Below are 15,033 nucleotides of genomic sequence, written 5' to 3'. Positions count from 1 at the left end.
TCTTTAGCTGCTATTGGCTCCGATAATTTCAACAGCCTGTTGCCAGCTTTTTCATATTTTAAGTTTTTTATTATCTGGAAAAGAACTGCCCACTGTGGTCGGGAGATGGTACTGACACGAACGATGAGGGTGAACAAAACAGTGAGCGAAAAGAGGCTCACACAAACATGCATATAAAGCGTGTTAGAGACAGAGTGTTAATTATTTGCGGATTCATAAGTGACGCTGGCCACATTACACATGGTCATTTTAGCTGCCGTTTGCATATGAATATGATTGGAGCACATTCAAATATTGCACTGGTGGAAAAGACTTTCACCAAAGACACTTGATGTTCCAGGTTATGGTTGCCTAGGTAATCCTCTAATGTATTTACTATTAGATCACCAAGCTTAATCACCCCCATAGAACCTTATAGCATTGGCATATGTATAAATGTATACACATATTGTTTTCTTCTTGTCATAGGTGGGTATTTGGGTGTTAAAATACTATATGTATACTTATGATGCCAGCATATAGCAGGACAAGGATTATAGTTATTACTTAAAGTATTGTTATAAATACTATTAGCATTTATTTTATCCCATCCTTTAGTTGATCAGTGAGGCAACATGGTTAAGCGTCCTCACACAGTGGGTCTTTGCACCAACACGTTCTCATCCCAAAGTGTAACATACCGACGCTATGTGACAAATCCTCAGTATGTTACGCTTTCAGTCACCACATCCGTCTGTACGTTACGCGTTCGGAAACATGAGAACCTTTTGGAATGAATCAACACATGTACATTTATTTTACTTTCTCATCATTAATCGCTTTGGAAAACACTATCTAATATGATTAAGACTGTGTTTATCATTAGGATTAAGGTTAGGGTTAGGGCTGGAATACACGGCTGGAATGTGTGTTATTGCCGGGAGTCTATTGGATTGCATCCACAATCCGGCGCGTATCACAGCTACCTTTCGTGTTCCTATGGGACACCTTGGGACGTGACAAATCGGCGGTATGTTGCACATTGGGAATGAGAATGGCCTCCTTTGCACACTGTTCCTACTAAACTTCTGTTCCGATGATTGTTTTTCTGTTAGTGTTGCTGTTGTAAGTCTGCGATTTCCTTGGTCTGGATATGTCCTATTTAGCTGCTGACCTGATTTGTTTATAATAATAATTTTAAGAAAATATACATGTGGTCAAGCTAACGTCATCAACAACAACCTCAATCTCTTATTCTCTTCCCCAGCTGACAGTGTGGAGCGTAAGATGTGTATACATGAGCCAACAGGTGCCATGTAAACCCCACGATACCCTTTGAATGGCAGCCACATCACGTTTATACACAAGCAGAAAAGAAATGAAGCAAGAGACAACCCCCCAAAACAAACAAACAAACAAACAAACAAACAAACAAACAAACAAACAAACAAACAAACGGGAAATACAAATGGAATGAATACATGTAAAAATAAATTAAATGGAAAAGTAAATAAATTAAGGAAATAAAAAAAAAAACATCTGAAAACATCAATTTAAATTTCTGTATACATTTTTTAAAATATATATTTTATGTTAAGTGCCATTAACGGTAAACTGTTTAAAATTAATCATCATTTATATCGTTTGGCTGTTCTGGGCCTCCATAGTTTTGAAAAATTCACCAGTATTGCTGCTTTTTGCTGAGGCTTAGCTGCAGATCTTGTAAATACATTGCAAGCAGAAAAAGCTTTTATTTTATTTTTTTCTATTTTATTTCATTTTTTAAGTTGACAAATTAAATTATTACTCAACAGGTTGGTTTGTTACAGATGTTTAATCAGAGCAGTGTTTGGTACCGCTGTTCAGGGGCATGCTGTGTTGTGGAGTTAAAAATAATCTCTAGTAAGAGCAGAAGAAGAAAAACAGAATCAAACACTTCTTTTTACACTTTTAAAAACACCAGGGACATTTATTATTTCCATCTACAGGCTCAAAATGTCCTTGAAATATGTCTTGGTTTTATAGAAGTGTCTTATTGCATAAGTAAAACTTATGTAACTCCTCATTTCATCAATCTGTATCTGCTTCACAGCCCTAATGAGAGACAGAGGAGAGGTAGGTGGCCCTCAGGGGGATTCTGGGTAGACAGGAAGTCAAGGATGAGTAGTTCCGGTGCTGACAGGAACCTGAGGCATCACAGTGAGGCGTCAGGATGCTGCTCTCTGAGAAAGTTTTGGTACTAATGTGTATTCCTAGAGGATAAATCAAGCAGTTCATCACCTGTGCGCTTTGCCTGATGATGTTACACATGGGTATAGGCTTCAGTCCTGCAGGAGTACTTTCCTTTGTGATATGAACACAGTGAATCACTGAATTTGAACATGTTCACCTTAAAACTGACTGAAAACGGAGAGAAGTTCTGCTCTTGCTCTTGTGTGATCACTTCAGTCAGCAGAAAAAATGAAAACAGAGCAGAGATTATTCCGCATGCGGTGGCCTATTTTTGGAAGTGCGCTCACTCCTTTGCTCAATCCCTTTTGTCTCTTATCCTATAAGCAGGTATGTGATGACCTTATTCCCACAACTGGACCACATACACAAACACAAGCCTTCTGGATATATGAGCACTTGCTCATTGGGGTTTGTATTCTCACTAAAATAAATTAAATTAAATTGAAAACACACAAACACAGAACCTTACCACAGATGTTCAGCTTTGTCTAAGTTCAGAGAAGCAGGTGTTCGTAAAGCAACAGGTGAGAAAGAGAGGTTCATCTTACCTGTGAGGAAACATGCTGGAAGGAACCAGTGAAGATCAGTGTCCGAGTGTAGATCCCGATAAAGAAGCAGTTTGATAACAGAGTGATAATAAAGTCAGGTGTGGTCAGCGGCAGACAGCGCCGCGAGCTCGCTATCTGAGATTTGAGAAGTGAGCACAGGTTGCGGGCGCGCGCGTTCACGCACGCTGCAAGTCCGCGGCATGAAAACCCGGAAGTACCGCGATTAAGATTTTCAAAGTAATGACTTGAAAGCCTTTCAGTAAAAACGGTAGGATTGAACGTAAACACACAAACTGCACAGCTCGGAAAATCAAGTCCAATCAGTTTATTTATTGTGAAAGCAATAAAGTAACAAGACTCATTTAGATTGGCTTTTAACTAAATTTGTGTTGAATATTTGATTGTGCTATTTTATGTATATCAATTTTATATTATTGTGAAGCACTTTGTGGTTCTTATCCTGTGAAGAGTGCTATATATATAAATAAAGTAAAGTAAAGTAAGGACAATACAGGAAAAAAACATAAACTAAACTAAATAAAAGAAAAACACAAAGGAGGTACGATCTGTCTTCGAGTGAGCTGCAAAGATGTTGAGTACTGGTGAGGTCCTACTTTGAAGAGGAAGACTGTTCCAAATTTTAGGTGCAACTAAAGAAAAAGGCCTGATTTAAACAACCAGAACAACTAGAAGCATCTAGTCAGTTAACCTTAATGATCTAGGAGTGTGCATAGAGTTAAAAGTTCAAAAATGTAAGAAAGTGCTGATCTATTTTTTGCCTTAATAATAAACAAAAGGATCCTAAAATTCTGGAAGGCACTGGCATTACTTTCTCAAAATCAGCAGATGAGAGAATTGTCTTAATCTTTGCAAGGGCCCTCAGCTGGAAGAAACTGGCTTTAACAGCAGAATGTATTTGTTTGTTAAAAGTGGAGCTGCTAGGGTGACAGTTTAGCTTAGTAGACGAGCAGGGGTAGCTCTTGCTTGCACACAGGCACGTGACAGACTACAGACCTATTCTCCACTCTTGTAATTGGCATATGTAATGCACAGTGATGAGTCTACACAATGTTGCCTTGGGTTTAATAACTGAAGGGTCCACCCTAAAACTATTGTATTATATTGAAATCTGTGAAAACTGATTATGAATGGTTCTTAATCCTAATTAGGACGCTTGTTTTGTATGTAGATCTTTGCATTACAATATAAAGCACCTTGAGGTGACTGATAAAACTGAATTGAATTAAAGGCAAAATTGTAGTGTGTACGCAATTGAACTGAGCTCTGCAAATGTGAAAAGGGGTAAGTACATTTGCACCAAACCCTAAAGGTTTGATGGTAAAAATCGCACCTGAAATAAAGCTTTTATTTTTAAAGACACAACCGGAAATTGGACACTACCGACTATTTTAACAGCCGTTACCTTGACATTATTTGATGGAGAACAGGAGGAGGAGGAGGAGAGGAAAGGCAGAAGAAGAGGGACGGAGAAAAGAAGGGAGAGGGCTGGGGTTGGTGCTAAAGAGGATTAGAGCTTTCCGCCATCTGTGGCCACAGACTGATAATAAGCCCAGTTACATTACCAGCTTGCTCTTTTCTTAGCCCTGAAACAGCCCCATAAATGAAGACTGTGTGGTTTAATATCAGACAGTCGCTATTAAACCTACGAACAAACAAGCACTGAGTAATTACGTGTGATATTTACAGGTAACACTGAATTCGCTTCACACGTTCAATCAGCAGCTTTACGTCCCTACGTCATCGCGTCAGTCTCCAATGGCAACCGAGCTCCGCTTTGTGTTTATCAGGATGGATTCCCTAACAGAGAGTGAAATAGGTCAGATAGCGAGGCTACAGGTAGGCGGCCACTGAATTAACACCCAGACATTTAATTTAAGCGATATAAAGACGAAGTTGTGTCCCAGCATTTTTTTTAAATGGCTCTAAAATCTATAATTTGACCTAAATCTTAAAGTAAGCGACTGGTTAGAGAGTTAGCTTGAAGTCATGCACGCACATTATTTTATTATTGGTCATTGGTTTATTTAAATTTGGAGCAGAACTGCAAAAATAAAGACATAACCACACCGTTTATGAATAAATAACTAAAACAACTTGTAAAATTGGTTCTACGTGTTGCTCAACATTTCTCACTTTTGTGTCTGTGTGATTGTGTTTGTCAGAGAGATGCTGGTGTGCAGAGGCTCAGCCGTTACTTCTCGTGGCCCGAGTTCAGTGACGAGCGACGATGCTTCCATCAAGAGTTTGTGTATGACGTGGTCGTGTTCGCTGCAGACTGTGGCTTCTCCTGGCCGAACGTTATCCGGGCAGCTGTGATCGCCAGAGACATCTTTCCACGGCTGGACGGTCAGAGTCAAACAGCAGTGTACTATAAAGTGGCCTGTTAGAGGACACACTGCTTAACCGAGAGGTCGTGGCCCTTTACATGGCCAGCAGAGAATTACTATCAGATGTAAAGCTCTCATTGCTCATAAAGCAATACAGACACCCTAGCATACCACAGTGAGTGATTCATTGACTCTGAGTCATTCCCTGTGTGCCCTATTAAAACATTACTCATGCAGTGTTAGTAATGCAGGCCCACCTGTTCACAGTGTGCAGGATCATGTGCTGCTGGGGTTTGGTTCAGTAAACCTCGTTTAAAACTTCTGGACTGTTTTCTATCCATCAGATCCTGATGTACTCAACTTGCTGTCACTACTGAGAGAGGTGCTGTGTGAGGGATTACCGAACCTCACCCCTGTCCATCGACATGACTTCACCAGGTATCTCACAGACACTTGCATCACACGGCGGAAGCTTTTCCAGGCGGTGGTCGATGGAGCTGCTAACGTGTCTGTCACTCAGCTACACTTGGAGGTGCAACTGCCACCCACACCCCCTCCCTTAGCACAGGTAAGGAGGCCTCTTTAAGTGGCGGCTAGTGAACGTGCACTGCATAATCATCATGCAGATTCAGGGCTGCTATCTGATGGTACTGGAATCCATTTAATATGTCCCAATTTGTTTCAAACTTAGAAAATGACTCCTTTTTACTGCAGGGCGTCGATCTGCAAGAGTGGGAAAGTCAGCAGCATGAAGCAAGTCTCACTTCAACCTTGGAGCAGAAGGAAAATGAGCTGAGGTGTTTGAGACAGGGGTCACGGGTCACTGTGGAGGACATAACTCTTCTAGAGGATAAGCATCTGGATAAACAGGTTCATGTTCCCTAACCCTAATATCTAATCATGCAGTGTGCTACGAGAATATGTGGTTTTTGTGTTTTAAATGTTTTTCTCCTTGACAAAAAATATTTTTTTCTAAACCAGCCCTTTTTTTAATACTCTCCAAAACATTATTATGGTTACGCCATCTGAGGTACTTCCCTTAGTGAAATTATTTGGACTGACTGACTGTCACTGTTTTTGGCTCCCCAAGTAGGGCATTGTGGAGTTGGTTCGTGCAGCAGTGAGGGCTACCGAGAGCCAGATAGTGGCAAGCCTAGTCCAAGAGGTCGATCTGCTCAGTGAGATCCTGCAGCTGAAACTGCAGCAGGAGGCTCTGGCCACTGGGAGGCACAACAATACTTCTCCTACCAATACAGAGACAAATGCAAAGGTACAAACTGCCAAAACTAAAACAGGAGGGACGGCGTCTGGAAAAGCAGAGGGCAGGAAGTCAATGAATAAACCTGTTCAGAAGTAAGACTGTTGAATCATTTAGCAACAGTCACAGTTTCGGCTAACTGTGTTACTTTTGGATGCTCAAGCTTGTATTATCATTATTATTATTATTTTATTGCACATCTTATATTTATAATTTGAAGATTTCTGTATTTGAAATGTATCCCGTAACACTTGTTATGTCATATTTGATACATGAATTTTTGTGAGTTTTTAAACTTCTACATGATCGGTGTAATCCCACTCTCCTCGAAAAAACTGAATAAACTGCACATTTTTTAGCAACAAATTGCAAAAAAGAAACCTGGATGTAATGAATACACATTAAACAAATTAAAACTCATATGTGCAAATATATGAGCCCATATATATGTGGAGTTTTTTTGTTCTTCCCATGTACTGTGGCTTCCTCCCACAGTCTAGAGATGTGCAATTAGTGGGGTTATTTGGTGATTTTAATTTGCCAATAGGTGGAAATGTTAGTGTGAATAATTGTCTGTCTCTAAGCAGAAGAGAATGGATGGATATGCAAATTAATATTTCATTGTAGAAATGACCAGAAGGTTCAATATGGTTATAAAATTTCAAAGAAATTACAATTTTCTACTAATTATCTCATGATTTAGGCTTTAAAGGGTAAAAAGCAAGTTTCACAGCCACAGCAACATGGTTACCATGAACTGTATATAAAAAATGGACATAGCCAATGTGACGCCACTGGTTGGTTTCTAGACTCCACATTTTGAAGCCAGGGATAGCTTTTTGGCTGCTGCAAGGTTGCTTTTCTCCAGACAGACATGACCATAACTGGGTGGAATGCTAAGATGTCAGCTAGCATTAGCAAGCTTAGTTAGCAACACAGACACCTAATGCTAACACCTAAAAAAACTTTTAACTTGGTAACTTTTACTCTCAATTTCTAGTTGTTGTTTTAAGAGTTACATTTGGTTATTTTTCCTTTTATGTTGTGATGCTCATTTTTTCTGAATGTGATTTTTTTAATAATTTAAAATCTGCTGAACTTAGCTTACCTTCAGTGAATGGCATTAGTGGAGGTGAGGCCTAGAACAAAGCTTTCAAGAAAGCTAAAATTCACCCTCTGTAGCTGTAATGGCTCATCAGCATTGGGTCAGTTTTCAGTACTGCGTAGTTACAAAGAAAATTCAGAAAAACTTGTTGTTTTAAAAAAAAAAGGATTTATTAAAAAACAGCAATAATTCTGAAATAATAGCTTTATAAAAAACAAACATTAACAGAACATCCAGTCCTTTCTTTTTATACCTCCACACAGAAGAGCCCTGCTTATCTAATGCTGACATGTTAATCCATTCAGTCAACCCCAAAACATATAAATAAATAAATAAAATGCCCAAAACACACCAGTGCAAAGATCAAGCAGCATCTATAAGCTAATTTCCTTTGCTGCACATAATTTAAGGCCTCAAGCACTGCTAGGTTTCCTTTTCTGTTTACCCATCTTGTGCAGTCCCTGCAGCAGTACTGTGTAGGGTCACTATTTCCACAGTTATCTGCACCACTGTTTCAGGACACAGTTCACACTAGTAAACAGTGGGAGTGAAGCTCTTACTAAAAGCCAGGTTGTTTTCAAGTGTGGCAGACGTGCCCCTTAAGACACACCGCAACAGACTGGTAGCACACTTAGAGACAGCACATACATACTGTGTACACTCAGAAAGAGACCATAACTCTTAAAAGTTCAGCATCTTGCTTTGGTGAAAACATCCAGCGCTCTCTAGCAGCAAACTAATCACAAATTCTGGACGGATTCACAGAGAGGAAAAGAAAGGCATCAGGTTGATGGTTCAGTAGGAAAGCCTTTTGTTTTGCTTCTTAACAAACATATTGTGTAAATCTCAATTTCAGTCTCCTTTTTAGACTTTCTGCCTATCATCTTCAAAGTCTTTGTTGGGTCTGTGGCCTGTTCTCTGTACACTGCTAGAAAGATCCAAGGTCATCTGGGAGGGGAATTTGAAAAAAGAAATCATCCTCACAAGAGTTTCTGCAGGGAAGAGTCACAAGTACCCATGACATGTTGAACTTCTCTTTTGAGATAACATGACATTCAAAATGGATGAAACGCTAGTAAAACGTGTACCTGTGAATCCTCCTGTGAGGAAATATCAGATTTCATTCATAATTCTTTACAGCCAATTGCAGGAAATCCCACATAATATTACTTATTACCGGTGCTAACAATGCGCTCCCTTCTAACTGAAGCAATGATCAGGGCACCCATCCTGTCAAGGGTTGAATTTGTGGCTATTGGTAACTTATCAAGGGCTAAAAGATGTGGGAGGATGCTAAAGTGCCAGGGATTTCTCCCAACTAAAACATCAACCCACATACGAACAGCAGGCTCTAGATGATTAAAAAAGAAAAGAAAATGTTTTAAGATTTTGCCACTGAAGACTGTCACATTCAGTTTTTAAATAAAGCTACAAAAATGCTGCAAATGTTTCAGAAGGCGCTCGCTAGCTTGTTTCCCAGAGTAATGTGAGTCAGCATGGTCTGCACCAGCTCCGGCAGGTTGTACTCGTGCCTCCAGCCCCAGTCCTGTCTCGCTGCGCTGTCCTCCAGTGCTTTTGGCCAGCTGTCGGCTGAAAAGATGTAGCAGAGAAGAAGATTATAGTAGCCAGTGAACACTCTGAAAGGATAAAACTATGACACTGGTATCCCAGCAGTCTCACCGATCGCCTGCCTGACAGGATCCACATTATAGGTAACCTTGAAGTCAGACAGGACTTTCTGGATCTCTCGGGTGAGGTCCTGTGGCGTGAAGCTCATGGCGTTGATGTTGTAGGTGCGGCTGACGAGCGCGTCTTCTGGAGCCTCCAGGAATTCCATAGTGGCCCTGATACAGTCATCTGGGTAGGAGAGGTGGACGGAGGAAGAGATGAGCGAAACGGGAGTGCTTCAGTGCCGCCAAAACAAAACGCATCAAAGTTTGCTTTACCGATGTACATCATAGGCAGCCGTGTGTCGCTGCGCAGGTTGCACTCAAACTGACCGCTCTTCACAGCAGCATGAAAGATCTGGACAGCGTAGTCTAGAAAACAGTGAAAAGAGACCATCAGAATCAGACTGCATCAAAGACATGGAGCAAAAAAAACAAACATTTCCAAACGGTGCGCCATCTTCCTTACATCGTCAGTTAGCCTGCACCTTTAGTATTTCCAGAGACATTATACAAGATAAGTGGTGGAGGTGATGATGGTGATATTATCACCATCAAAATGATTGTTGAGCCTCTATACCCGTTCATTTAAAAAGGAAGTGAACCCCAACTTTAACCATATTGCAAATGTGATTGTTGAGGGCCAACACTTATTCCTGAAAGGTCTTTGGGTATATGTATCTCAGGTCTACTCACCTGTGGTTCCTCCTCCAGGCTGGGAGTCAGCCGAGATGATGCCTGGATACCTGAGACAGCGGAAATCCAGCCCATACCTTTGGTGGTAGTACTGATAATGGGAGGAAAAGACTCAAAAACACCAGAAATAAGATGAATAGAGGTCAGAATGAGGACTGGAGCTACAACAGCTGTAAGTGCGGAGAAGAAATACAGGTATGTGTTTTCAAAGTCTCTACAGAGTGTCTCACCTCACCCATCAGCTCCGCATGGACCTTGGATACACCGTAAATAGTGCGTGGCCTCTGCACACACAGATCAGGAGTGGGGTCTTTAGGGGAGGATGGACCCAAGGCACTGATTGTGCTGGGGACAAACACACGCAGACCATGTTCGGTGGCTATATCTAATATGTTATGGAAACCTAGAGAGAAAGAGAGGCTGTGCATAAGTCTGCTATGTTAATGCTATGGCACACGCGTTACAGAGGTGTCTACCTGTGATGTTGACCTCTTTAGCCAGGGCCACGTTGTGCTCCCCCACAGCGGACAGCACAGCTGAGTAGTGAACCAGCCAGCTGATGTTATTGTTGACCACAATCTGCCTGAGGTTCTTATAGTCCAGAATGTCAGAGAAGATGAATGGACCTGTGCAGGACACACAATAGACTGTGTGTGTCGACCCACTCATCTTTGGAAAGTGGAGTGCAGTTTTATGGACATGTGGTTTGCATTTGCACTGAGCAAGAATGGAGCTCCTAAACAGAAAGACCGCATGGCCTTTGTAGGGTTTTTACTAACTTGTAGAATATGTGGAGAAGGTAAAAACAATGCACACACCGTTTTTGTAGACATGGTTGGGGGGTTTCCGGATGTCAGACAGGATCACATTGAATTTTCCAAATCTCCTCCTGAAAAAGAAACATTAGTTTTGGTAACTCTACTAAAAAAGCTGGTCTGCGGTACAAATGACATGATCGCATGACGTCTTTAAGCTTTCTTTCATTATATATCATTTTAACAGTTGTTTCAACAGCTCACACATTACACCCCATATAGGTTTGGCTCACAGGTATCACCTTTTGGAAGTTTTTCTAATTTTTCTTGTAAATAAAATTGCTGGATTTAGGACTGGTATCACCACAGCAGTTTGAAAGAGGTCTGCAACGATTCATTGAGTAATTTGAATAACTCGACTATAAAAAAAACTATTTCCTTGCTTTGATGCTTTGTCTGTGGTGCTCACCCACATTTGTGATCAAAAATAGACCTGCAATAGGAGAGCGCGTGTGAATTAAAAGTATGACAACATTAAGCTCACACAGCCTCCAGTGTTTCAACAAAAAGACTGATAACACAACAGCAGCAGTAAAGATGATGGTTTAATGTCATAGTTTAATGTTGAGCCGGGGTCTGTCTAAACGCGGAGTCATTACTGAGACGGTGTGCTCAGGTGGAGCGAAAGAAAAATGTTTTTTAGCGTCCAAAACAGCAGCTCTGTGCCCGTAAATCACCATTATAACCTTTACTGGGAAAAAGCTAGCGGGAGTCCTTCGTCATACAACCTGATGCATCCATCGCCGTTTGTTTTACACATCAAAAAAATCTACAGTATAGCTACAGAAGTTAGGTGACCCTTTACAAGCAAGCACTTGGCAAAAGTAGGAAGGAAAAACTTTTAACTTTTAACAGGAAGAATCCTCCAGCAGAACCAGGCTCAGGGAGGGGAAGCCATCTGCCACGACCAAGCTTCAACCACCTGGTATACCCAGGCAGTCTCCCAGACAAATACTGACCAAGCACAACCCTGTTTAGTTTCTGGGATCAGATTGGAGCAGGAATGTACAAAATGGTGTGGCCACAACTAATACAGTGACTGGTGTGTTTATATTGACAGATTTTTTTACTGGTATCAGTCTGAAAACCCAGTATCAGTATCACGTATACGCAAAGAAAACTACTCTACATATGGAAATAGCTAAACAACGGAAATCAGAGGTTATTTAAACTTCTTACCTTAATGACTTAGCAAGCCCCACCCCCAGCTGTCCAAGTCCTCCTACAAGGATAAATTAGAGAAAAAGAAGAAAATTACCAAGCAGTTTAAGCACTTTTAAGAACTGTCGTGGAATTTTTGTAAATAAAGTCTGCAACACAGAAAGAGCTGTGGTCACACTATTTATTACTACACGCAGGAGAATGGAAACATACATCAGAACATCACAGGTTCATAGTAATGAGCTTATGACATCGTCAAACTCTGTGTATCTTTCAGTTACAACAGTCTTTTGTCCACCCTGGGCTGTTGCTGAACAGAGAAGACTCCTACTATCTTTTCCCAGGCCAGCACCTGGCGCTGGCCCTGACCTTCATCCTTCTGAGCCAAACACTTAGCAGATAACATAGTGAAACATTGTAAGGCCTAGCTAAGCAGTTTTTTTTATTTCACGAGGTCATACTGACACATACACATACTTCATCTAAGCATGCAAAGGTTACACAAAAATCATACAGTGAAGTTCTAACCACCTATATCTAAATGTGAGGGTTAACTAGAAATTCCCCATTACAGAGCTTAAGTAACACAAGAGGTATGAGACAAAAACTAACCAGTAATGAGGACTTTGGGTTTGTCACCATCAGTGCAGGATGAAGCATGTGTTCTGACGCCATGTGCTGCAGAGGTCGTCTGCACAACACAGCGTGGGGGCCTGTTCCCAGCATGCTTCAATGCAGCTCTCAGCAACTGAACCACCGGCATCATAACACCTCCTATTAACAAAAGCACATATTAACATAAAACACTGAGTGCATCCACAGCCTTAGTATAACCAAGTGGGGTTACATTATTATTACTGTGGACACACATATTATCAGGCTTAACACCATCATCCTGTGATAATGTTGGCTTAGTTAAACTGACCTTAAATCAGCTCATCTGAAAAACCATCCAACACTTAGCTCGACAAAGCTACTTCCTCAGAGCCATCTAATGGCTCAGTCACATGAGTAAAAATAGGACAGCAGGCTCCTTAAATAAAAAAAATGTAAAAATTGGTGATGCCTCGTAATTGTAATGATTTTTTTTCACATCTGTTTTGAACTTGTAGTCACTAAATGGTTGGCCAGAATTTGAGGGTGTTTCCCACTTGACCATTTTTGATGGCAAGCTTGCACAGGTTAGCTGACAAGAGGCGACTTTCCTGCAAATAGTTAAACTACAGGTCTCAGAGACATAAATACCTGAATGACCTCTAGTATCAGAATGATGCTGAAAAAGTAGACCATCATTCATACCTTACTGCTTCTTCTGCATCTAGGCTGGACAACTGTAATTCAATATTATCAGGACATCCTAAAAACTCCTTGAAAAGCCTTCAGCTGATCCAAAATGCAAGAGTACTGACAGGGAAATTGAAAATCCTTCTCCTCACATTCAGCGTCTTGACTAATAAGGTCCTATTTTATCCTGAAGACCTCATAGAACCATATCACCCCAATAGAGAACTTCACTCTCAGGCTGCTGGATTACTTGTGGTTCCTAAAGTTTCTAAAAGTAAAATGGGAGGCAGTGCCTTTAGCTTCCAGGGCCCTCTTCTGTGGAACTGGCTCCCAGTTTGGATTTGGGAGAAAGACATCCTCTCTACTTATAAGATTAGACCTAAAACTCCTTTTTATAATGTACATAGTTGGGGTGACCCAAATCCTTCCTTATTTAGACTGCAATAGGAATAGGGCTGCTAAGGGTGGGTTTCCCATGATGCACTGATTGTTTCCTCTTCACTCACCTCTTTTCACTCTCTGCATGTTTATAACAACACTCTGCATTCAATCATTAGTTATTATTTAACGTCGGCTCTCTTCCACAGCGAGTATTTTGCCACGTCTCCCTCCGATCACCCCCAAACGCTTGCAGCAAATGGCTACACCGCCATCCTGGAGGTTTCTTTTCTTCCTGTTTAAAGACAGTTTTTCTTTCCCACTGTCGCTGAGTACTTGCTTATACAGGTTTATATGATTGTTGGTGTTTTCTCTATTATTGTAGGGTCTTTACCTTACAATATAAAGCACTTTGAAGTGAGTGCTGTTTTGATTTTGCACTTTATAATTAAAACTGAACTGAATTGAGGACAGTTGCAGTCTGACTTGAACTGACTGCAACCACTGGAAAGTGGCAAATTACTGCTGTCTAATTTCTAAATGTAGACATTTTGTGGCATGTTTTGCTTTTCTACCTGCTCTACTTTAAGAAAGATGAGTTTATAAGGGGCATTTTGTGCATATATCAACTTGAAACATGTGAAAGCCTTGCCCGACCCCCAACACCCATCTCAGATTAGCTTCTTAACAGCCTCCTGCTGACTTGGTCTAAATATAGACCTCTTTATCTATATTCCAGACCACCATTAAGCTTATGGGGGAGCACAGGTTAATGTGGACAAACCCTTTCAGAGCAATGGAGTCTAGCAGCCTTGCAGTAAATACTTTGTGTGTTAAACTATATAAATAAACGTATTTATTTATTCGAGGTAAAACAACTAGTAACGGCACAACTGAATCAGTGCTTTTCAAAAAAACGAGAAAAACAAGTTTAAAGACATTTTTTTCTTTTGTTAGTACCACTGGACACAATAAAAGTGCATAAAGGGAAATTTCGTATCAATTCCCAAAGCTGCCCAATTATTTCGGTCTTATCTGGGGTATAAGTTATATACTTTGTTTAACGGATGTGTTTCTTTAAATCAAGATAGTGTCCCCTCAAGCAGGATCCTAACCACCGAGGATAACTAGCTTTACCTAGATACTGGTTACATATGTTGAGATTCAGACCATCTTATTCAGTTAACTTCAAAAGTGAAACGTGCAGTAAAAATAACGTAATGTAATGCGAGCTTTTACAGATGACATGAAATGTAGCCAACTGAAGCTCCTGTGCAGGGAGCATAGAAAACAAGCTAAACTCATGTTCTGCTTACTTTAATGCGACCTGGAGAAGCAGGTTCAGAAAACGACTCCGAAGCCCTCCGCTGTTTGCGATCAAAACGTGGAAATAGTCGCGCGTATATACGGCAAAGCTTATTCTGCTCTGTGATTGGCTTACAGTACGGGAGGCTCGCGACAGAACCAGTCTTAGGAAAATCTAAACTTCCGGCTGTAACTTTCAAAATAAAATCTCATAAGCCTGCTGGCGATAATAATAATAATAATAATAATAATAATAA

At 40.7% G+C, this 15,033-nt stretch overlaps 2 protein-coding genes across 3 annotated transcripts; one reads left to right on the top strand and one right to left on the bottom strand.

The window, feature by feature from the left end:
• Positions 1 to 4,206: 4,206 nt before the first annotated feature.
• cunh8orf74 (chromosome unknown C8orf74 homolog) lies at positions 4,207 to 6,996 on the top strand. Of its 2 annotated transcripts, none has more exons than XM_005739851.2 (5): positions 4,207 to 4,616; positions 4,943 to 5,126; positions 5,452 to 5,675; positions 5,822 to 5,977; positions 6,201 to 6,996. In XM_005739851.2, exons 1-5 carry the CDS (start codon positions 4,536 to 4,538, stop codon positions 6,462 to 6,464), a joined length of 909 nt encoding a protein of 302 aa, XP_005739908.1. In that variant the 5' UTR covers positions 4,207 to 4,535; the 3' UTR covers positions 6,465 to 6,996. The 2 variants fall into 2 exon arrangements, with proteins under 2 accessions (XP_005739908.1, XP_005739909.1); XM_005739852.1 differs by having other exon boundaries at positions 4,215 to 4,616; positions 6,198 to 6,265.
• Positions 6,997 to 7,709: 713 nt separating this feature from the next.
• Positions 7,710 to 14,930, bottom strand: LOC102194760 (L-threonine 3-dehydrogenase, mitochondrial-like). Its single transcript, XM_005739850.1, has 10 exons — positions 14,788 to 14,930; positions 12,422 to 12,583; positions 11,828 to 11,870; positions 10,652 to 10,722; positions 10,310 to 10,459; positions 10,064 to 10,236; positions 9,834 to 9,924; positions 9,417 to 9,509; positions 9,151 to 9,327; positions 7,710 to 9,060 (listed from the first exon to the last, which is right to left on the bottom strand). Exons 2-10 carry the CDS (start codon positions 12,573 to 12,575, stop codon positions 8,921 to 8,923), a joined length of 1,092 nt encoding a protein of 363 aa, XP_005739907.1. The 5' UTR covers positions 12,576 to 12,583; positions 14,788 to 14,930; the 3' UTR covers positions 7,710 to 8,920.
• Between the last annotated feature and the right edge of the window lie 103 nt (positions 14,931 to 15,033).

Source organism: Pundamilia nyererei, unplaced genomic scaffold, assembly GCF_000239375.1.
Source record: "Pundamilia nyererei isolate P.nyererei 1_Seehausen unplaced genomic scaffold, PunNye1.0 scaffold00094, whole genome shotgun sequence".
Taxonomy (NCBI): Eukaryota; Metazoa; Chordata; class Actinopteri; order Cichliformes; family Cichlidae; genus Pundamilia; species Pundamilia nyererei.
The sequence above is the reverse complement of the archived record's forward strand: the minus strand, read 5'-3'. Positions and strand labels throughout refer to the sequence as shown.